At 46.3% G+C, this 25,347-nt stretch overlaps 1 protein-coding gene across 1 annotated transcript; it reads left to right on the top strand.

The window, feature by feature from the left end:
• Positions 1-17,953: 17,953 nt before the first annotated feature.
• On the top strand, positions 17,954-22,910 carry LOC120992049 (gastrula zinc finger protein XlCGF17.1-like). Its single transcript, XM_040420811.1, has 2 exons — positions 17,954-18,024; positions 21,213-22,910. Exons 1-2 carry the CDS (start codon positions 17,991-17,993, stop codon positions 22,073-22,075), a joined length of 897 nt encoding a protein of 298 aa, XP_040276745.1. The 5' UTR covers positions 17,954-17,990; the 3' UTR covers positions 22,076-22,910.
• Positions 22,911-25,347: the final 2,437 nt, after the last annotated feature.

Below are 25,347 nucleotides of genomic sequence, written 5' to 3'. Positions count from 1 at the left end.
CTGACAGGGCACACTTGTGAAGTGAAAACCATTTCAGGGGACTACCTCTTGAAGCTCACCAAGAGAATGCCAAGAGTGTGCAAAGCAGTAATCAAAGCAAAAGGTGGCTACTTTGAAGAACCTAGAATATGACATATTTTCAGTTGTTTCACACTTGTTTGTTATGAATATAATTCCACATGTGTTAATTCATAGTTTTGATGCCTTCAGTGTGACTCTACAATTTTCATAGTCATGAAAATAAAGAAAACTCTTTGAATGAGAAGGTGTGTCCAAACTTTTGGTCTGTACTGTATCTTCCGTCAATGACGGACCCTTGCACCTTCCTACATACCTCCCCCCTTTGTTCAACCCTGAGGGGGTGAATACTTGCCAGACAGTGTACCGGGGACAGGGCATCCGCATTTCCCTGTAACCTGCCTGCCCTATATTCCACAGAAAACTTAAAGTTTTGTAAACACAAGAACCACCTGGTGACCTGAGCATTTCTCTCTTTGGCTTGGCTCATCCACTTGAGAGGGGAGTGGTCGGTCACCAGACGGAACTTTCTCCCCAACAGATAATAGCGAGGAGACTCGAGTGCCCACTTGATGTCCAGGCACTCTCTCTCCACTATACTGTACCTAGTCTCGGCTGGGGTAAGCTTTCGGCTAAGGAAAACAACGGGATGTTCCTCCCCATTGATGTCCTGAGAGAATACAGCTCCGAGGCCTACTTCAGAGGCATCGGTCTGTACCACAAACTCCCTCTTGAAGTCAGGCGTCACCAATACCGGGGACCCACACAGGGCTAACTTCAAAGTGGAGAAAGTCTTTTCTGCCTGCTCATTCCACCGGACCGTCACTGACTTGCGTCTCTTCAAAAGGCCTGTCAATGGTGCGGCGACTGTAGCAAAATTGGGGACAAACCTCATATAGTACCCCACCATACCCAGGAATGACTTAACTTGCCGAGTAGTGACAGGTCGGGGCCAATTCCTAATTGCCTCAATTTTGTTCACCTGAGGTTTGATCATTCCGTGCCCAATTACATACCCGAGGTACTTGGTCTCTTCTAACCCTATCACACACTTTTTTGGGTTAGCGGTTAAGCCAGCCTTCCTAAGGGAGTCCACTACAGCCTGTACTTTAGGTAGGTGATTTTCCCAGTCGGTGCTGTGGATAATGATAACGTCCAGGTACTCCGAAGCATACCGACGATGTGGACGGAGAACAATGTCTATTAGCCTTTGAAACGTGGCGGGAGCGCCATGTAGACCAAAGGGTAATACCTTGTACTGATACAGCCCCTCTGGCGTGATGAAAGCCATTTTTTCCTTGGCAGCCTCCATCAAGGGTACCTGCCAGTACCCTTTGGTGAGGTCCAACACAGAAAAATACCAGGCTTGGCCTAACTTCTCAATAAGCTCATCCACTCGGGGCATGGTATACGCTTCAAACTTGGACACCTCATTCAGTTTGCGGAAATCGCTACAGAACCGTAATGTCCCGTCCGGCTTGGGTATTAAGACTATCGGACTGGCCCATCACTTTTTGATTCCTCGATGACACCTAGCTGGAGCATTAGCTGCACTTCCTCCGTGATGGCTTCTCGCTGAGCCTAGGGTACCCGGTATAGTTTTAACCGGACATTTGACTGAGGCTCAGTGACAATGTCATGCCGGAATATGGACGTGCGTCCAGGGAGGTCCGAGAACACATCCGTGTTCCGACTAATAAACTCCCTGGCTTCCTGAGCCTGTTTATAGGAGAGGCTGTCAGCAATTTTCACTGTGGCAGCCACTTCCTTTGCTTCAGACAGAGGGGCCGAAACCGCTTCCCCTAGAAACCCTGGTCGTGGGCTGTCTTCCGTACAGGTTTCCCTATCTTTCCATGGTTTGAGCAGATTCATATGGTACACCTGCTCCGGCTTTTGCCTCCCTGGCTGGTGTACCTTGTAATCTACCTCTCCAATTTTTTCAAATACCTTGTAGGGCCCCTGCCACCTAGCTCGGAACTTACTGTCTACGGTCGGTACCAGAACCAACACCCGATCACCCGGGTTAAAGTTCCGGACCCGAGCCTGCCTATTATTGACCCTACTCTGGGCTCGCTGTGCTGCCTCCATATGCTCCCTAACCAGATGTAACACTGTTTCCATCCATCCTTGCATCTGGGTGACGTACTCAACAACGCTTTTGTGCGGTGTGGGCTGTTGTTCCCATGCCTCTTTGGCCATGTCCAACAGACCGGGAGGGTGTCTTCCGTATAGCAGTTCGAAGTGCGAGAACCTATCTACCAGGCCATCCATTTGCAGATGATACATGGACGTCCGTAGCTGTTTTATGTGGAGCAACTTACAGAGTTCCCTCATGACCTTGGACATAAACAGGGTCCCTTGGTCAGTCAGAACCTCCTTGGGCAGACTCACTCGAGAAAACATCTCGATTAACTCCTTAGCTATGAGGTTGGCTGATGTATGACACAGCAGCACCGCCTCCGGGTACCGAGTGGCGTAGTCGAGGACGACTAAGATGTGTTGGTGCCCTCTAGCGGACTTCGGTACTGGGCCTATGAGATCCATAGCGATCCGCTCGAATGGAACCTCTATAATCAGGAGAGGGACCAGGGGACTACGGAAATGTGGCTGGGGGCTGGTTATCAGGCAGGTTGGGCAAGACTTGCAATACTCTTCCACCTCTCTGAACACACTGGACCAGTAGAACTGCTGTAGAATCCGGTCCTGCGTTTTCTGCTGGCCCAGGTGTCCCCAAGAACATGTTGGTGGGCTAACTCCAACACGAGCTTGCAATACGCCTTGGGCACCACCAGCTGTTCAATATGCTCACCCCGAAGTTGATTTACCCGGTACAGCATCTCCTGTTAAACCACAAAACGGGGGAACATAGACACGGCACCCGGTTGTTGCGGCTCACCCCCAACTACTACCACATTTTCCCAGGCTCGAGATAGAGTCGGGTCCTGGTGCTGTGCCAAAGTTATCTCCGGAGACATTAAGGGTCTGCCAACTCTGGACCCGGCGGCAAGTCCTCCATGTCTTCCACCATCACACTTAGTGGGGTTGTCTCCCCCTCTTTCACCAAAGTGTCAGTCACCCCTACCGCTGGCTCTTCGGACTCAGGTTCCCAGAGTTCTGGTCTCCCCACTGAGCCGGGCCACTCTGCTAGGGTCACATCTGTCTGCCGGGTATCGGTAACTTTCGTATCCGGCCATAGTGCCAGGAAACCGGGGAAGTCACTCTTAATTATTAGTTCATAGTGCAACTTTGTGGCGACGGCCACCTCATGAGTGCATGTGCCGGCCACCGTGGATAGTGACACCAGGGCGGTGGGATAGTCCTTTAAGTCTCCATGGATGCACACTATGCCTACTTTTCGGCCTGTATACTTGGCGGGTCGCACCAGGGCATCTCTTACCAGAGACACCAGGCTCCACTGCCAGGGTATCTCCCACTTGTACCTGGCACAAGTGACTATTGTCTCAGGGTTACTGAATGCACACAGCCTCCTGGCATACATTGAGGGGCGGTAGCCAAAGTTAGTTCCCATGGGTTCACCCCGATGGGGACAATCGGCCCTTATGTGTCCAGGCTCGTGACACCACCAGCAGACCACCGGGGATGAGTCTGCAGGGGGTACGTCCCAAGCGGGTTTGGCTGGCTCCCTCCCAAAAGAACCCCCCTGCAGTTTTCTGGTGGCCTCGTAGCGCTCCACCAGGTTGACCATCTCTAGGGCATTACCAGGAGACACCTGGCCGGTCCAGTGCTGGAGAGGGTACGGCAAAGCCCTCCAGAACACATCTACCAACAGGCGGTCCAGAATAGGAGTGGGACTCAGTACGTTGGGCTGCAGCCATACGTAGCAGATCATAATACTGCGGTCTGGCGTGTTCAGCCGGGTTAAATTCCCACTGACGCACTTGATGGGCCCGAACCAATACATTAACCCCCAGTCTTGCCAGAATCTCACCTTTTACGGACAGGTAGTCGGCCACTTGGTCAGCTGGTAGTTTGAAAAACATCTGTTATGGTCCAGATGCCAGGAACGGAGCGATGACCTCAGCCCATTGGTCTGGGGGAAACTTCTCCCACACGGCCACCTTTTCGAACACCTCCGGGTCATCTTAGGGATCGCCACACTAACAGCTTTCCAAGCATTGTGGACATTCTTGGACGCTTCTGCCGCTTGTAATGCCATCACATGCTGTAATAGCAGCTGGTTGGTATCCTGCTGCTGCTTGTTTGCCTCCCGCTGCTGCAAGTTAGCCTCCATGAGGCAGTATAGAGGCAATCACAAAGTCTTTAACTTAAATAGATTAGTGTTTATTCACACATTTAAGGCAAAACAAAATAACAGTTCACAGTGTTGGTGTGTGTTCACACCATGGAAAGTCCACAGAACACAAACATTCACCTGGTTAGCAGTCTTTTATCAGCCATCCACAGCAGGCTTTAGGGGGGCCTGTTTTCCAGCAATGCAGTTCTCAGCCCTTTAGCACGGCACACCTCAGGCAGATCCCAAAACCACAGAGTCTCCACAGCTTCACTGTGAAATGTAGGATAATCCACGCAGCTGAGACTGCTGGCTGGATTTTTATATCCCAAACCAAAACCCAAAAGTGGGGAACAGCCACCCACCCTGCACTTTGGCTGCTCCCAGTAAGAGCCGGCCCGGATCGGCTCTACAGCCATACTAAATAACAAATAGTGTCAGTGAGCACTAGCTGCCGCTGACACTTAAAATTACCGGCTCTTACCTCACCGAAGCCAGGAACCTCGGTGACACATACCTTCCATCAATGACGGACCCTTGCGCCTTCCTACAACACTCTAGAAGAAAGTATTCAGCAGAATCAACAAGGTCATCTTGAAATGCCCTTACCCTTTAGAGAGCGACCTCGTCTGCCAAATAACAGAAATCTTGCCCTAGCAAGTTTGAAATGTTTGAAGAAAAGGATGGGAAGAGATCCCAAACTCAAGAATGATTATTTGAAATTCATGGAAGGCATCCTTGAAGAAGGACATGCAGAGAAAGTTAATAATCAGCCTAAAGGAGAAGTGTGGCACATCCCACATCAAGGTGTCTACCACTCAAATAAACCAGATAAGATTAGAGTAGTATTTGATTGCTCAGCAAAGTATGATGGTGTTGCACTGAATGATCATCTACTAAAAGGACCAGATCTTACAAACACTCTGCCTGGAGTACTCTGCAGATTCAGAAAGTATCCCGTAGCAGCCATGTGTGAAGTTGAAAAGATGTTTTTACCAGTTTCATGTGAAGAATGAAGATAGAGACTTCCTGAGGTTCCTATGGTGGGAGGACGGAGATACAGATTCAGAGCCAGCAGAATACAGAATGAAAGTACACTTGTTTGGAGCAGCATCATCTCCAGGTTGCGGCAATTATGATATGAAGTACCTGGCCAATCAGAATGAAAAGGATTTCCCATCAGCAGCAAATTTTCTGAAGAAAAACTTTTATGTAGATGATGGTCTCATAAGTCTAGAGTCCACAGAATCTGCAATCAAACTAGTGAAAGAAAGCCAAGAGTTATGCGCAAGAGGAAACCTGTGCCTTCATAAATTCATCTCAAACAACAGAGAGGTACTGGAATCCATCAGTGACTCTGAACGTGCATCAACAATGAAGAATTTAGATCTAAATTATGATCATCTTCCAGTTCAGAACGTACTTGGATTGGGATGGAATGTAGAAAATGACAAGTTCTTCTTTGAAGTACCTATTGAAGAGAAAGTTGCAACTAGACGTACCATTCTTTCTGCAGTGGCTTTTATATTTGATCCATTGGGATTCTTGGCCCCAGTAATCCTCAGAGCAAAAGAAATACTACAAGAATTATGCAGACAGAAGTTGGGATTGGACCAGCCCATACCTAAAAATTTGAGGCCAAGGTGGGAGAGGTTTGGCCCTTTGCTTCTCTATGTATCTTTATTCCAACTTGCCCTTTTTCTCCATTGTTTAATAGATGCTATTTAATAAAGTGAATATATTTTTGATAATTTGGGCCCAGTGTTTTTGTGTATATGACATTGTGCGTGTTTTAGGTGGGGTATGGTACTGTCAGCAATAGACAGAGGTTTTGTAGGTTTATACGTACCATCCTGCAGAACAAGATTAAGCTTGTACAATGGGTGGTTGTTTGGAAGCCTTTAAGGTTCTTGACTAAGTCTCTTCAACTCTTCACTGTAGAATCTCTGTTGAATGAGTCTTATGACAGTTTCTTCAGCTTTCATTCTTTCTTCTACATTTAACAATTCCTTCTTTCTGATTCCCTTTGCCTAACGTTGAATTCGAGCTACTACATTTAAGACTGTATTACATTTAAAAAATCTAGCAAGTCTTTCAAGTATGTCATCTTGACACTTGGCAGCAGTGCTCAATGTTTGTACAACTTTTACTTCTGGATCACCCATAGATAATTCTGTGTAACCTTTACTGGGCGTGATTTCCTTTTCCAAAGGAACTCTGGGCCTGTGAACCAGTTTTAATTTTGCAATTCTGTTACATTCAGGCCTCTTGAAGCATGATCTGCTGGGTTATGCTATGTGTCAATATGATGCCAATGTTCTGGATTTGTTATTTCCCAAATTTTCTCAACTCTGTTGGTGACAAAGATATGGAATCTTTGAGCTATTAATTCATACTTCGTCACCCCATTAAGGGCCTGATATAATAATATGTGATACATCCTATGTATATCTAAACCGTCAAGGGTATATAGTGCAAATGGACTGTGTACAGTCGTGGCCAAAAGTTTTGAGAATTAGATAAATATTGGAAATTGGTAAAGTTGCTGCTTAAGTTTTTATAATAGCAATTTGCATATACTCCAGAATGTTATGAAGAGTGATCAGATGAATTACATAGTCCTTCTTTGCCATGAAAATTAACTTAATCCCAAAAAACCCTTTCCACTGCATTTCATTGCTGTCATTAAAGGACCTGCTGAGATCATTTCAGTAATCATCTTGTTAACTTAGGTGAGAATGTTGACGAGCACAAGGCTGGAGATCATTATGTCAGGCTGATTAGGTTAAAATGGCAGACTTGACATGTTAAAAGGAGGGTGATGCTTGAAATCATTGTTCTTCCATTGTTAACCATGGTGACCTGCAAAGAAATGCGTGCAGCCATCATTGCGTTGCATAAAAATGGCTTCACAGGCAAGGATATTGTGGCTACTAAGATTGCACCTCAATCAACAATTTATAGGATCATCAAGAACTTCAAGGAAAGAGGTTCAATTCTTGTAGAAGGCTTCAGGGCGTCCAAGAAAGTCCAGCAAGTGCCAGGATCGTCTCCTAAAGAGGATTCAGCTGCGGGATCGAAGTGCCACCAGTGCAGAGCTTGCTCAGGAATGGGAGCAGGCAGGTGTGAGCGCATCTGCACGCACAGTGAGGCAAAGACTTTTGGAAGATGGCCTGGTATCAAGAAGGCCAGCAAAGAAGCCACTTCTCTGCAAAAAAAACATCAGGGACAGATTGATCTTCTGCAGAAAGTATGGTGAATGGACTGCTGAGGACTGGGGCAAAGTCATATTCTCCGATGAAGCCTCTTTCCGATTGTTTGGGGCATCTGGAAAAAGGCTTGTCCGGAGAAGAAAAGGTGAGCACTACCATCAGTCCTGTGTCATGCCAACAGTAAAGCATCCTGAAACCATTCATGTGTGGGGTTGCTTCTCATCCAAGGGAGTGGGCTCACTCACAATTTTGCCCAAAAACACAGCCATGAATAAAGAATGGTACCAAAACACCCTCCAACAGCAACTTCTTCCAACAATCCAACAACAGTTTGGTGAAGAACAATGCATTTTCCAGCACGATGGAGCACCGTGCCATAAGGCAAAAGTGATAACTAAGTGGCTCGGGGACCAAAACGTTGACATTTTGGGTCCATGGCCTGGAAACTCCCCAGATCTTAATCCCATTGAGAACTTGTGGTCAATCCTCAAGAGGCGGGTGGACAAACAAAAACCCACTAATTCTGACAAACTCCAAGAAGTGATTATTAAAGAATGGGTTGCTATCAGTCAGGAATTGGCCCAGAAGTTGATTGAGAGCATGCCCAGTCGGATTGCAGAGATCCTGAAAAAGAAGGGCCAACACTGCAAATACTGACTCTTTGCATAAATGTCATGTAATTGTCGATAAAAGCCTTTGAAACGTATGAAGTGCGTGTAATTATATTTCACTACATCACAGAAACAACTGAAACAAAGATCTAAAAGCAGTTTAGCAGCAAACTTTGTGAAAACTAATATTTGTGTCATTCTCAAAACTTTTGGCCACGACTGTAGACATAAAAAAAAAAGCCAACCCGATCATAACATTTAGCCCACTCAAATGTATCCAATTTATTCCCAAAGAAACACAGGATTAAAGTTTTCCATCCCGTATATGTAAGAATGTCCAATATTATTCTTGATCTTTGTAGCTTTTCCATCTTCTTACATTTTCTTATCCAAGAGACTCCATCCCATAGCCGCATCACTTCACCCTCAAATCATATCCCAAAAACAAGTAAAGAAAGATGACCTCAAATAGAAAAAAGAGAAGAAACAATGAAAAAAAAAATGATTAATTCTTATACATAAAATAAAATTATTTACCCTGTACAAAATACAAAATACAGAACAAATACAGAACTAATACAGTACATATGTTTTCTAAATCATAGATATAAGAAGGAATCAATCATACAGTACAACCATTTCTGTATACAGTCTGAAAAGACTGAACTCATTTCAAAGTATTTTATATTTATTTTTAGTGCATTATTTTTCATGTTTTTATATATTTTTTTAAACATATATTTTCTAAAAAAAAATAATAAAAATGTCATACCCTTATGTACTGTTTCATTTTTTGCATGTGTGCATTGTACACCTGGGACGTTGTAACCCATGAAGCTTGCAATCTATAGTCGACGTTCACATAGGGATGCAGCTGAGAATTTATGTGTACATGGGTTTTTCATGGTGCAACAATGTTGCAGTTCTTGTTTTTAAATTAAGTATGTTTTTTATTGATTTCAGTTATTTTCTACAATGTTGCAATTCTGTTACAGCAACAAACAATTAAAAATGTCCCACATGTAAACCAAGCCCGTGCTCTTCAGTATTTTCGGGGCGGGGTTGAAGTCAATGAAGGAAAATTCTGCAAAAAAACACCAAAAAGTAACAAACAGAATGTCCTAATGTGAACCCAGCCTAAATCAAGTGAAGGATCATGATCCAGCTCCAGTAGCGATGTTATGGTCATTGCTTGCTGCCCAGCGCTGATTCAGTTGCAGCGCATGTAGCGTGGACTTTATTGTACCAGCTGGCAGTAATACACATAAAACAGGGAGAACAGAACGGCACAGGAAGTTTATTTTTTTATTTTTTCAGTCTTAAAATTGAAAGCACAAGATGCAGGGAGGAGGAGGAGGCTGCTGGGTCTTAGTGCAGAGGGATTTATCTGTGTGTAGAATTACCAGGCCGTGTGCTACACTCTAGACACATGCCAGGGCTGTCACACTCCAGTTGATTTCTCAGATTTGACCCAGGGTAACGTGCGCCAAGGCTGCATCTAGAGATTTCTAGGTAAAAATCCCAATGAGACCGTAGCTGTCAAACACCAAGATGGAAATATCTGGATTATTGGAGGGTATATGTAGAAAATATGTGATATCTGTTCCTGGGAAAGCTGGGTTTTTTACCAGTATTACCCATGTTACAGTATATCTCATGGTCTCCTGTCCTTCTCTCATATTACTGTAGGATAAATCTACCTAGATGTGCAAAAATAACTCTAGGAAAGCATAGTGAGAATTGGAAAAGCAGAGAGACAATCGGGAAAGCAGAGAGACAAGTCGGAAAGCAGAGAGACAATCGGGAAAGCACAGAGACAATCGGGAAAGCACAGAGACAATCGGGAAAGCACAGAGACAATCGGGAAAGCACAGAGACAATCGGGAAAGCACAGAGACAATCGGGAAAGCACAGAGACAATCGGGAAAGCACAGAGACAATCGGGAAAGCAGAGCGACAATCGGGAAAGCAGAGCGACAATCGGGAAAGCAGAGAGACAATCGGGAAAGCAGAGATACAATGGGGAAAGCAGAGATACAATGGGGAAAGCAGAGATACAATGGGGAAAGCAGAGAGACAATGGGGAAAGCAGAGAGACAATGGGGAAAGCAGAGCGACAATCGGGAAAGCAGAGCGACAATCGGGAAAGCAGAGCGACAATGGGGAAAGCAGAGATACAATGGGGAAAGCAGAGAGACAATCGGGAAAGCAGAGAGACAACTCCTGTGAGAGATGAAACTATAACCATTGTACTTATTACCCAGCAAATATATTTCTAGATTGGTTTAATTCCTGTAATATATCTTCTGAGGTGTGAGGTACTTAGAGCCTCGAGCCTCTGCAATATTCCAGGTTTAACTCATTAAATACAGGTTCCAAGTAGATCCATTTAGTGGACTATTCCCAAGGACTTGTTGGATGCATACTGTATTTCTGTAAATGCGTCCAACCCAAGACTTCTGTGTGTACACTCTGCAGGTCCGGTCATGGTTCCTGGGGCGGGCGCTGTACACTTCTGGCATCTACAGTATATATATATATATATATATATATATATATATATATATAGCACATGTACTGTATATGGTAAGACTAGGAGGATGCAGTCCGGTATGTGCGGCTCCCCACCGCCGCAGCAGGTTCACTCTCTGCACCGGCATCATTCATCACCTGGCCCTTATAGTTAGTGTCCGGATGGCAGCTGCCATCGTCCTTTAAAAGATCCATGTAATCCTGCCAGCCGGACATCTTCGGTGGGGGGACACTGACAGGGGCGACCAAGCGGTACGGGTGATAGCCAGAGTGGGAGCCCGGGGTAGGGGTGAGGGTAGCCGGTATAAGGGCTCTCTCACCACCGGAGATAATCTGAGCTACGACAGTGGGGAAAAGCCAAGGCATTAGGGCAGCGCTCCGGTGTAGACCCCCTCCCCCTGTAATGCCGCTACAGTTCGCTCCAGTGCCGGAATCTACTTTCTGGTTCAAATACTAATACTGACTGCAGTTCCATGCGCCATCTGGTGTTCACAAACCAAAATTTCTCAATAGTCTATTTATGTGCTTCAGGTTTGCAAATGAATTTGGATATTGCTCTGCGCTCATACGATTCTGATGTGAGCGCTAGCGATACTACATCTGTAGCTCCCCCTAATTGCATGGGTTTGTCCCTAGACATAAAACCAGGAGTATCTTCACCCAAAGTGTGAGATGAAGACGATACATTGTGTGATAGTACGTCTTGATAGTGGGGGCCACTAGATCTCTCTTAAGCGTCTATCAATGCGTACTGCAAGAGACATAGCGGCTTCCAGAGACTCAGGATTATAATAAAAGGCCAAAGCGTCCAGCGTCCTTCAGCCTCTCTGATAATCCCTGACAAAACGGACTATGGTGTCACGGCTGAGGATGGGGAAACCCTCAGCCGTGCGGTATCAGCAGATGTAGTGGTCGCTGCTCGACCAGGACAACAGGATTAGGGAGCAGGTGACCTCCTAATCGCATCCCTAACCTGACCCTGACTCCTAGCTACATGAGCCGACCTTGATGGTAGGAGGGCTCATGCTCCGGAACCTTGAAGTCCCTGCTAGCCCTCAAGATGGCCCTAAACTAGGAGCTGGGTAGACAGCCCGTTACTCCTGGACACGGAGGAACAGGAGTCTAAAGTGGCCAAGCAACACAGACAGGAGAACATAAACAGACATATGGCAATGACAGGTAAGTGAGCCTAGTACTACACTTACCTGCCACAGACACACAACCTGGAACCCAAGTGCTGCTGTCCACAAACACCAAAGACAGAGCACACCACACACATCACAGGAAACCATATGCTGCAATAAGAAAAGACCAACAAACATCTACCAAACACCATACATGAAGTAAACACTCATCTTCACAAACATAGAGAATCACAATTTATGACCACAAGGGTGGCCCTCACTGGCAGATGGAAATGTGACCAGGAGAGTTCCTCCAGCTTACAACAAGGCTGGAGTACCCCTCAGACATCAGGTCTTAACTGAGGCTTTATAGCCCATGCAGCCACACCCACAAACGGACACACCCAGTGCACACACACACTAGGAAGGAGGTTAACCCTTCCAACACCAGGGAAGGGAAAACACCACTTAAAGGGGACGTGCACACAATAACATAAAACACAGTGCACACATACACACAAAACCGCATGCACAACATAGCAAGCTGCAATGGCACAGCTCAGACTGCTACGCTGCCACATACATACTGTTGCCAGCGGCAACCACAGGTGAGGCAAATACCACAGCCCTCACCTGTGATTGACAACCAAAGTAAACCGCTGACAACCGCATGCGGTTCAGGAGTCACGGTCATAGCCATGACCGTGACATATGGAGAGCCAGATCGTTCCACTCAGTATCCGTAGCCCACTTCCTAAACACAGAGCAATAGATATTAGCAGAACGCTCTCCCTGTGAAGGCCACGTAGCTTGGTCTTAGCTCGGGAGGTCTGATCCGGGTCATCATAGGTGAGACACAGAGCTTTGACAAATGTATACTCCGACCGGAGAGACTGCGATCTGGTCAACAGAGAAAAAGCCCATGACTGAGCGTCCCCTTTAAGCAACTAAATAACCACACCAACTCTCTGAATCTCATCCCCAGAGGAGTGTGGACGTGGCCTAACATACAATTTGCACTCTTCCCTAAACAAAATGAAATTATCACTTTCCCCAGAGAATCTGTCCGGGAGGGAAACTTTAGATTCGAGACCTGGTAACCGCCACTAGGACCAGCAGCCTGTGGTCTCTGGACCTGCGAGACGTTCGTGCGGAGGTCAGCTACCTCCAAAGACAGCCCCTGCAGCAATAGGATCCATTGCTGCACTGAAACAAGCAAATAAATGACGGTTTTGGCGGTTTATAATGTCACATTCGGGTGTGGGAGGGAAACACCACACCGAACATAGGAGGAAAGGGGCGAGGGAATAAGGCCTGGAAACTATGGAAAGTAGATAGACACCTCCTAGTAAAACCCTAATCAAAGTCCTGACTAACTACCAGTATGAACAGACCCCAGAGGAAGGTGAGTTCATACACAGGAATACCCAGTGTCCTAACAATAGCTTTCAATTTGTCACTGGGCTTGGCGTATACCCGTGACAGATTTGAAGCTGTTGCCCTCAGGAGCTTCTACATCGCGCAGGCGCAGGCAGTCCGCGGTATTATTATTGGGCAGACTGGATGGGCCAAATGGTTCTTATCTGCCGACACATTCTATGTTTCTATGTTTCTATGTATTGCGCCTGCGTGAGATTTCACATAGCGGAGGGGTTTGGGTGTGGGCAGTTACTTATGCTGGAAGAGGCGTGCTTGGGCTCTGAAGGAAGGCGGGCTGGGCACTATACGGGGGAGTTCCTGGGCTCCAGAGGAGGATAATAACGCCCCTCTGGGCACCTTGGACACTCATTTGCATAACATATAAAGTTGATTTTATTGCTAATTAAACCATGAAACTTAAAATGAAGACTACAGCTGGAAATAAGGTATTTTATTGTACATGGCAGTAGTAACACCTTAATATGCTCAAACCAGGTGACAGATTCCCTTTAACTTCAAGTGGCTATGGCAGCACCAGGAACTCAGCCGAGATCCACACACCAGCTACCTACAACTCCAACTGAAGCTATAAACCGCATAGCATAGTGGGAGAAACAACAATAAATAGAGAAGGTTAAATGACCATAATAACCACACCTGGGGAAAGAAGGTGCGGCAAGTACCAGAAACAACACAGACCTCATTTGATCCAAACGGAAAACATGTCAGATCAAACCACGTGTTGCCTGTCTCACCGATCTCCTGCCACCTGTCGTGGGAACGTCCGTGAGATAGGATCTCTTCTCTATATAGAGGTCATATGTGTCATAAGGCTCAAGAAGCTACCTCTGCAAGTCCTTCCATGATGCCTAAAACCCTCCGCTGCCAAGATACTTTCCCCAGCACAGGTGTTGAAAGAACTGTCTAGAATCCTGAAGATAGCCAATCATCCAGGTATGGAACCACAGAAATTCTCTGTGTTCTTAAGGAGGCAGCTATAGAGGACACCACTACATAAAGGTGTGAATAGCTGAGAAGATCCAGAACAGATGGGCTGTGAATTGCAGGAGCATAACACCTTGCTCCTCACTCCGGAGTTACGACCACCTTAGCTGAGATTATAAAATATGCAGCCATCCGGACTGACTCTGTCAAGGCTTTATATCTTCTTGTCTCAGTATTGACATCAGGAACGTCAGTGGAGATGTTCTACCTATGAAGGGTATATCTTTACCCTGAAGAACTGCTGTAATAATCATTTCATATATGATAAGGTCTCCATTACCCTATCCAGCTCTGAACCCATGAGTCTACTTGACTCATACCAGAGAGCAACTTACCCGTCGTAATCTAGACCATAGATTTTTCTGACAACTCATGTGTTAGGAGTTGGCATCACAGCTAACGTATCATAGCTGGAACTCTAGACCTGAAGGATACATTTCCTTGGACTTTGGAGACAATATAAGCAGCCACAGCAACCTGAGGGTAGGGTTCTCTCAGCTTAGAGGAGCGACCACAGACTGGCGTCAAACTCATAGTTCTGTCTCTGTAGGTACAACAGAATTCCAAGATAATCTGGTTATAGCTTTATTACCTTTAGAAGGAGGAACCCACTAAGTTGTACTTTACAGGCCTGAAGCTGAGTACTTTGTGCTCCGATGAGGGCAGACACATTCACCTCAATAGATGATTCACTTTATGCAGATGAAAGATCTGATGACGTCTACACTTCCACAGAAGAAAACTGAGCAGATGACTGTTTGGCCTTATTCTCTCAGGTACAGCAGCTCCTGAGTAGAGGTGTAGGTCCCCAACCCAGACCAGAACAGCTTCCCACATTAGGCAGCAGAAGACCTGTTCAGTAAGGAGAGGCGGTCTATAGTGAATCCGGACTGAACTGGATCATTTCCAGGATGTTTACATTCGGCCATCATAGCTTTTTTCAAAGCTTCAACCACTTTGAAGGCCCTAGAACCCTACAGGTGGAGACCCCCTGGTCCTCATCCTGGTCCCCCAACCGGTCGGACATGAACAATCTCTTTGTTACTTTCTTCCCTTAGAATGAATATTCCCCTCTTTATTCTTCTCCTCCTCAGAGGAGGAAACAGTTTATCCTGAATTCTCCATCAGGGGCTTCCTCTTCAGACCTGCATTCCCGGGAACAATTACATCTCAGTCTTCATGTCGTCCATAGGAGACTCTAGAGAGGTGACCACAGCTCTGTACAGACTGTTATATCAGAGAACTACAACCCCCAGCATGTCCAGAGGAGAGAACTACAACTCTCACAATGTCCAGACTGTTATATCAGAGAACTACAACCCCCAGCATGTCCAGAGGAGAGAACTACAACTCTCACAATGTCCAGACTGTTATATATCAGAGGAGAAGAGTACAGAATGTTATATGATATCTCAGAGGTGACACTCCAGGCTGTTATTGTAGGTTTCAGAGGAGAGAACTACAACTCCCAGCATTTCTCCAGTTCTGTAGGAAATAGTGATGTCCGGATCATGAACGAATCGTTCTTTTGAATGGATTCCTGTCACTGAACCGGAGGAGCCGGTTCCTCTGACTGATCCGTGTGAAGCAGGCAGTGTAATAGGAGCCTACAGTGGAAGCTAGTCCCGCCCCTCACCACCCTCCAACCAATCAGAGGCAGCCAGCACTGACTCACAGCACAGGGGGAGTCGCAGGGATTCAGAGAATCGTCTGAGAGTTTATTAGTTAAAAGAATGGAATGAGTCACAGACTGTGTCACCGAGTCCCTGCCGGGCTCCCTGCTCTGCGGCTCCTTGTCTCCCCTATAGCATGTAGCGGAGCTGTGTGTGTACAGGGTGCATGCAGCAGAGTAGCATCATGCTACACTGCAACATGCACCCTGTACACACACAGCTCTGCTACATGCTGTAGCAGAGCAGGAAGTCTGGTAGGGACTCAGTGACACGATTCTTTTAACTAATAAACTCTGACAATTATCTGAGTCCCTGCAATAACTATACATTGTAATTACATCCCAGTCTGCTCCACTGCATTCACTGCAGCAGAGCTGTGTTTGCCAGGAGCGAGTCCCTCCAGACCTTTGGTTCACTTGAGAGCCGACTCAGCAAGTGAACCGAAGATCCGATTCATGAAAAAGATCCGAACTTCCCATCTCTAGTAGGAAAGAAATCATAAAATGCTTTCTATATACAAGGATCATCCCTCACATGTCACATGACCACAATTACAGCTCCTCCTACTCCTCTGCTCTACAGCTGACCCCGCCCCTTCACTGATCACATGACAGTGACATCATCACAGGTCCTACACCACCTCCTCTCCCCACTGCTGAACCCCGCCCCCTGCACTGATCACATGACAGTGACGTCACCCCAGGTCCTTCGCCTTCTCTTCTCCTCTCCTGAGCCCCGCCCCCTGATCACATGACGGTGACGTCACCGCAGGTCCTTCAGCTCTGGCAGTGCAGCAGATACTGGGCAGGTCCTGGTCGGTAGTCAGGGCTCTTGTTCTCTCTGGTATCAGCCATTCCTCCAGCCTGCAGGTAAGATGAGCTGTGAGGAGACAGTGTGGTGGAGAGCTCAGACATGTCACCTCTGGAGATTCTCCTCCATTACACACAAGGAATCCTTCTCCGCTCCTCAGCTTAGTATGATGGGGGAGGAGTAGTGGGATAGTGGGGGTTGTCATCATTCGCTGGCCCCTGACTGTCCTGGTGAGGGGCCCCTACCTCCAGGAGGAGAATGAATGGAGCGGGGCCCGGCCTGAGCTCAGCTCTCTCCAGTCTCTTCTCTAGGAGTTCTGGACACAGCTGAGCACAGCCCAGAGGTGGGACCTGCATCTATCAGACATTTATCTCCTGTGGAGCCACCAGAGATCTCCATGTTGGGGCCCCTGGAATCCATGTGGTGGGGGCTCTGAGAAGCGGGGCCCCTCCAGGCTCAGGAAGTGCGGTTCTGGAGGTGACATCTGGTCTTGTCCCCTGGATGATTTCCTCTCCTCTTCTCATAAAGGCGCCTGCAGTACTAGAAGCCTCCAGCTCCTCCAGTTCTCTCCTCTTCTCCTGAACGACCACCAAGGATGGACAGGAAGGAGATCAGCAGAAGAATATTAGACCTCACCTTGGAGATCATCTCCCTGCTGAGCGGAGAGGTAAACTTTTCTAGATTTCTCTCCTCTTTATTGTATTCTGTAACAAGTCAGACATCGGGAGGGAGAATCCATCATAGGAAGTGATAGGAAGAGTCCAGGGTCCTGGAGAACGGCCTCCAGACCTTCCAAGTGATGGAGAACCTGAAGATCAGCCCCCAGTATGGTGAGTGATGTCTCATGTGACCAGTGACCAATAGTCATGTTGTAGGAGCCATGAGAAGGTAAGTAGGCACGTTGTACCAGGAGGAGAGGGCCGGAGGAGAGCACATGGCCCCTGAAGGGTTTATTCCCTAAGTGTCTCTCTCCATCCACAGGAGTACACAATAGTGAAGAAGACATCGGGGGACTGTGTGACTCCCATCATCCATCTCCAGGAGTCAGGAGGGCGGAGCAGGACCCCTCCCCCCATCACAGAGCCTCCCCCTCACCCCCTGATACATGAGCAGAAGATCCTAGAACTCACCCACAAGATGATGGAGCTGCTGACTGGAGAGGTGACACTGCTGGGAATGCTGGGAAATTTCCCAGTAACAGCACTGGAGGGGTCTGGGTGATGACGGTGTCATTGTGTTGTCAGGTTCCTATAAGGTGTCAGGACGTCACTGTCTATTTCTCCATGGAGGAGTGGGAGTATATAGAAGGACACAAGGACCTGTACAAGGAGGCCATGATGGAGGAGCACCAGCCTCTTATATCACAAGGTAAGAGCCGTCATGTGCAGTGTATACACGTGTGTGCAGTGACATGTAATGGAGGAGCACCAGCCTCTTATATCACAAGGTAAGAGCCGTCATGTGCAGTGTATACACGTGTGTGCAGTGACATGTAATGGAGGAGCACCAGCCTCTTATATCACAGGGTAAGAGCCGTCATGTGCAGTGTATACACGCGTGTGCAGTGACATGTAATGGAGGAGCACCAGCCTCTTATATCACAAGGTAAGAGCCGTCATGTGCAGTGTATACACGTGTGTGCAGTGACATGTAATGGAGGAGCACCAGCCTCTTATATCACAAGGTAAGACCCGTCATGTGCAGTGTATACACGTGTGTGCAGTGACATGTAATGGAGAAGCACCAGCCTCTTATATCACAGGGTAAGAGCCGTCATGTGCAGTGTATACACGTGTGTGCAGTGACATGTAATGGAGGAGCACCAGCCTCTTATATCACAAGGTAAGAGCTGTCATGTGCAGTGTATACACGTGTGTGCAGTGACATGTAATGGAGGAGCAACAGCCTCTTATATCACAAGGGAAGATTCATCATGTGCAGTGTATACACGTGTGTGCAGTGACATGTGATGGAGGAGCACCAGCCTCTTATATCACAAGGTAAGAGCCGTCATGTGCAGTGTATACACGTGTGTGCAGTGACATGTAATGGAGGAGCACCAGCCTCTTATATCACAAGGTAAGAGCCGTCATGTGCAGTGTATACACGTGTGTGCAGTGACATGTAATGGAGGAGCACCAGCCTCTTATATCACAGGGTAAGAGCTGTCATGTGCAGTGTATACACGTGTGTGCAGTGACATGTAATGGAGGAGCACCAGCCTCTTATATCACAAGGTAAGACCCGTCATGTGCAGTGTATACACGTGTGTGCAGTGACATGTAATGGAGGAGCAACAGCCTCTTATATCACAAGGGAAGATTCATCATGTGCAGTGTATACACGTGTGTGCAGTGACATGTGATGGAGGAGCACCAGCCTCTTATATCACAAGGTAAGAGCCGTCATGTGCAGTGTATACACGTGTGTGCAGTGACATGTAATGGAGGAGCACCAGCCTCTTATATCACAAGGTAAGAGCCGTCATGTGCAGTGTATACACGTGTGTGCAGTGACATGTAATGGAGGAGCACCAGCCTCTTATATCACAGGGTAAGAGCCGTCATGTGCAGTGTATACACGTGTGTGCAGTGACATGTAATGGAGGAGCACCAGCCTCTTATATCACAAGGTAAGAGCCGTCATGTGCAGTGTATACACGTGTGTGCAGTGACATGTAATGGAGGAGCACCAGCCTCTTATATCACAAGGTAAGAGCCGTCATGTGCAGTGTATACACGTGTGTGCAGTGACATGTAATGCAGGAGCACCAGCCTCTTATATCACAAGGTAAGAGCCGTCATGTGCAGTGTATACATGTGTGATCAGTGACATGTAATGGAGGAGCACCAGCCTCTTATATCACAAGGTAGGACCCGTCATGTGCAGTGTATACACGTGTGTGCAGTGACATGTAATGGAGGAGCACCAGCCTCTTATATCACAAGGTAAGAGCCGTCATGTGCAGTGTATACACGTGTGTGCAGTGACATGTAATGGAGGAGCACCAGCCTCTTATATCACAGGGTAAGAGCCGTCATGTGCAGTGTATACACGTGTGTGCAGTGACATGTAATGGAGGAGCACCAGCCTCTTATATCACAAGGTAAGAGCCGTCATGTGCAGTGTATACACTGTGTGTGCAGTGACCTGTAATGGAGGAGCACCAGCCTCTTATATCACAAGGTAAGACCCGTCATGTGCAGTGTATACACGTGTGTGCAGTGACATGTAATGGAGGATCTCCACAGTTTCTTCTCACATTACATTAGAGGCTACGTGTTCTTTATATGTCAGTCATATCCATAGGGCTCCAGTCACATGATGAGAGCGTGTCCTTCTGGCCTCCATCGGGCCGGTATAGTAGACTATACTACAGAGACGTCTTGTACAATCCGTGTTCTGCATTGTATATATATTGTAGATCATACATGGAGTTTATGGGCAATGTCCGCCCCTGTACGACTGTTTGTCATCGATGTAGAACAGGCGTGTGTTATGTAAGTCGTTGGTGTCTCAATAAAATGGGAAAAATTTGTAGTAAAATTCTTGTCTGACATCGGCTTTAAATTGCTAAATGTGATCCTGTTGTCCATCACTTCAGCGATTATCTGCTCATCCCCTTCAGACTGAACGTGTGACTTCTAGCAGTAATTGCATGTCCCAGAATGTTCCAGCTGCATTAGAGCGTGTTCACACAGGGCACATTTATTGTAGACATTTCCATATATTGGGTGTTTCTGCAGCAGGTGCATGGATTATTACAAGCCCCATTCAGGGTAGCGGGACAGTCACAGAAATGTCTGCAGCTGATCTGCTCTGTGTGAACTTGCTGGTAGATACCAGTGACTGATCTGTGCTGCTCTTATAATCTGTCCAAAAAGGGGGGATTTTAAGGTTCCACATATAGACACAACAGGCAGGTTCTGCAGGGGCGGGGCTTACGATGCTCCATTGTGACAGAAAAGCCAACCACTAAGTGGTATAGAGGTAGACAGACTTGTGTAGCTGTGCAGCAGATCTGTCCTCCAGCCCAAGCTCCTGTGATAAATGTGGAGCATCTCTAGATTTACTCTGTACGTTTTAAACAGGATTAGTAAATCTGCCCAGTTGTTTACCCAATGGTTGCAGGGTGTCCAGACCATGAGGCAGCAAACCAGCTCCAAACCATTAGGCCCCACTTCACCAGCTCTAATTATGATGCTCCTTGTTTTATTCAAATGATGTCTAGTTTCTGTTGAAAGGCAAAATGTGTTGGCAGAGAGCAGGGCTCGTTTCCAGACATGGTCAGGCTTTTCAAATTTTTTCGTTTTGTTAAGTCATTATTTACTGTGTGTAATAAAAGTCATGACCTGGTGTAAACCAGAATCCTGGACTTTGTCAGGAAGTTATAGAAGCTTTGTAAGGCTGGGATCACAAGTGCAGTATTTTTGGCCAAAGTCAGGAATGGATTCCAAATGAATGAACACTTCTCCTTCCTGCTGGATCAACTTCCAGCCTCATTTGAATGTTATCAGTTAAAACTTTAAAATAAATTTTCATTTTTATCTTAACAGAAAATCCCAGTAAGAAATGTGAAAATGTTATGTTACCACTAGATGAAGATATCATGCAGCGCTCTTCAGGAGAAAACCTCATTACCCTTAATGTACATCCAGGACTTCACAGTACAGATCTGTCATATAATCCTTCTAGTTATGAGGAACCATCTCCTGACCAATCACAGATTGTTACCGCAAGTACAAGTCAAAAAAGGATTAAATGGTTTCATTGTGGTAAAGAATCCACAAACAGCTCAGGACTTTCTACACACCGAAGATGTCACAAAGGAGAGAAAATGTATTCATGTTCAGAATGTGGGAAATGTTTTATATATAAATCACATCTTGTTATACATGAGAGAAGTCACACAGGAGAGAGACCATATTCATGTTCAGAATGTGGGAAATGTTTTATATATAAATCAGATCTTGTTAAACATGAGAGAATTCACACAGGGGAGAAACCATATTCATGTTCAGAATGTGGGAAATGTTTCACATGGAAATCAATTCTTGTTAAACATGAGAGAATTCACACAGGAGAGAAAGCATATACATGTTCAGAATGTGGGAAATGTTTTAGACAAAAATCATATCTTGTTACACATGAGAGAAGTCACACAGGCGAAAAGCCGTATTCGTGTTCAGAATGTGGGAAATGTTTTACAATGAAATCAAGTCTTGTTATACATAAGAGAAATCACACAGGAGAGAAACCATATTTATGTTCAGAATGTGGGAAATGTTTTACAGAGAAATCCAATCTTGTTACACATGAGAGAAGTCACACAGGAGAGAAGCCATATTCATGTTCAGAATGTGGGAAACGTTTTTCAGATAAATCAAATCTTCTAAAACACAAGAAGAATCACACATGAGAGAAGCTGCATTCAGAATGAGAAAAATGTTTTTGTTTCTAAAGCCATAATTAGGGGTCATTAGTGAAGTCACACAAGAGAGAAGCCATATGGCCACAATATAAGGAAACAATATATCACTGGGTCATAGACATTGTCTTCATTTCAGGTTGTATATTTGGATATAAAAGCTTAATTGATGTCACGTTACGACTTCTATAAAACATCTGAGAAATCCTGTTTAGGAAGACATATATTCTGTTCATTAATATTGGAATTGGAGCACCGCACACTATAATTACTGGTGCCAGCAAGGACTGTATATTCTTATTTAGTAGTATGCAAATTGCGGCACACAGATTATTCAGCTGCAATTTCAATATTTTATTGGTGCGATATCATACAAATCGTGATCCAGTTACATCATGAATTAGTTTGGTTAACCGCTCTCTATAATAATGGCGACCGTACGTTTCGGTCCAGGCGGACCTTCTTCACCGGTCTGATTATCTGTAGTTAGTGGTAGAGAAGGTCTGGGCTGGATCACATATATTCTGTTCATTAGTAGAAAATTGCAGCACACAGCTTTTTTATTTGCCGTAAAGTTACGTTTTAATAGTATTTCATCATATGAAAATCATGATCCAGTGCAATTACAGGACATATAGGGAAGTCATATACATTTCAATATGGCGACCGGACATTTCGGCCCGTCAGTGCCTTCTTCAGCGCTCTATGATCTGGGGATGGCTTCCTGTCAGCGCCACCCTTGACAGGAAGCCATCCCCAAATCATAGACCGCTTCAATTTTCTACTATTGGATTACGACTCCCAAGTCCTTGCTAGCACCAGCGACAATGGTGTGCGGTACTCCATATTCAACAAATATATTCTATTCATGACTTATATTTTCCAAGGAGATTGACCCCTGACCTCTGTAGGGGCAGGAAGCAGAGAAAGGTTTAAATACTCCCCTCCCACCACCAAACACCAGTGTTTCCTGTCCCTACAGAGGACAGGGGCGGAGAAAGGTCTCCGCAGGCAGCTGCCGTGGAGATGAAGGTCCAGAAGTGGATGGAGTCGCGTACCTGCTTTAGGTACTCGCCTCCGGTTCATCTGGGGCCTGCTCCCGGAGCACGGAACGCCCGCTGGTTCACTGAAACCATGCTGGCTTGTGCGTCCAGCGCCATGCGGCGCTATACAAATTCGTCACTTCCGGGTAGCCGTGATGTTTCCGGAAGTGACCGGGGGGGGGGGGGCGGCTTCAGGAGGCGGGAGAATTCAAATGGATCCTCCTGCTGCAGCGTCCTGCGGTGAGTACTTACCTTACTCTGGCTGTACTTCAGGATGTCTGCATCTGAGCATACCGAGGCCTCTACTCTGCCGTCCGTAAGTTCCCCATAGGGGAGAGTTTTTTCTTCCTCTCTCACCTGGGCACATTATTGATGAGGTTTTTTTCTTGGCTTTTCCAGACTGCTAAGGATCCTCTGAGAAAACTCAAGAAGTCATCAAAGTGTATTTCATGCCTTAATCGACTTCCTGATGACCACCCTAAGAAATTGTGCAGGGATTGCATTTCTAAGATTGTCCGGGAGGAACAACCGTCCCTCATGGACGAGATTAAGTCCATGATGCAGGAAGAGATTAGATCCTCCTTTGCGTTTTTTTCCTTTCTTCAAACAGAGAAACCTGTTGTTTCGGAGCCCCACGCTAAACTCCACAAATCGGACGATTATGTTTCATCCGACTCTGAGGTTTATGGGGGTTCGGCTTCCTCCTCTAGACATATGGAGGATGAAGATAAGCTCTCTGAACGAGATTTTTCAGAAAACAGAAGGAAATTTTATTTCTCCTCTGAGGATATGCCCGAGCTTTTAAAGGCCGTCAGAGCTACTATGGGAGTAGAGGAGGTCCCTTCTACTCCATCAGTACAAGATGAAATGTTTGGAGGTCTCAGGGTGAAGAAATCCAGAGTCTTCCCTATTAACGATAATATCAAGGGGATGATTTTGGATGAATGGGCAGATCCGGAGAAACGGCTAGGTGTTGCCAGATCCTTCCAAAACCGGCTTCTCTTTGATCAGGAAGAAGCCAAGACCTTTAATACCATCCCTAAAATTGACGCCCAGGTAGCTAGGGTCAATAAAAAAAACAGCCTACCATTTGAGGATGCCTCTCAGCTCAAAGAGCCACTGGATAGAAAGGCTGACGGCCTACTGAGAAGATCCTGGGAGGCGGCCATGTTCACGCTTAAGTTGAACATAGCAGCCACATCAGTTGCCAGATCCATATTCATCTGGCTCTCTGAGTTAGAGAATAGGGCCTCCAGCGATTCCTCAACAAATGAGATTGTGAGTGCCATTCCCCTGTTAAAATCTGCTACAGCTTTTTTAGCGGACGCCTCCGTGGAGTCGGTACGTTTTTCAGCAAAAGATGTGGGTCTGTCCAATGCAGCTCGCCGTGCCTTGTGGGTGAAATGCTGGTCGGGGGACAAAGTGTCAAAATCCAGATTATGTGGCATCCCTTTTTCTGGAGAGTATGTCTTCGGACCAGAACTAGAGAAGATCTTAGAGAGGGCCTCCGATAAAAAGAAGGGTTTTCCGGAGGAAAAAGTCTATAATAGGAAGTATCCCTTTCATGCCCCTTCCAACCAAAGTAGTCAGTACACTGGTAAGGGCAAGTCGGGCCGTTTCAGTTACCCCAAAGGGGGGAGAGGTAGGGCTCCCGCTTCTGCCCCCCAAAAAGGAAATGGAAACCAGTGACATCAGGGTGGGGGGGAGATTGAGGATGTTTTTTCCCCGCTGGGAGGAGATATCCTCAAACTCCTGGGCTCTGAGGATTGTAAAGTCAGGTTACAAAATACAATTCTCGGATTCTCCCCCAAGGAGGTTTCTAGTCACCAAGGTTGCGATCCCAGACTTCAATCATCCCATTTACGTGGGCATTCGGGAACTACTCGCAAAAGGGGTAGTGGTGAAAGTACCACAATCCGAACAAGGAAGGGGTTTCTATTCGAACCTCTTCCTAGTAAAGAAGAAGGAGGGATCCTACCGCACAGTAATAAACTTAAAGCGCCTGAACAGATACATTACCTATCAAAAATTCAGGATGGAGACCCTAAGATCTTTAGTCCCTCTGCTCCAGAACAATTCAGTAATGTGCTCGGTCGATCTGACCGACGCCTACTATCATGTACCGATACATCCCAGCTCTCAACGGTTCTTAAGGTTCGCGGTCAGAGACCATCTGGGCAGAATCCTTCATTACCAATTCACCTCTCTCCCCTTCGGCAT

Source organism: Bufo bufo, chromosome 2 (genome assembly GCF_905171765.1).
Source record: "Bufo bufo chromosome 2, aBufBuf1.1, whole genome shotgun sequence".
NCBI classification, from domain to species: Eukaryota; Metazoa; Chordata; class Amphibia; order Anura; family Bufonidae; genus Bufo; species Bufo bufo.
The sequence above is the reverse complement of the archived record's forward strand: the minus strand, read 5'-3'. Positions and strand labels throughout refer to the sequence as shown.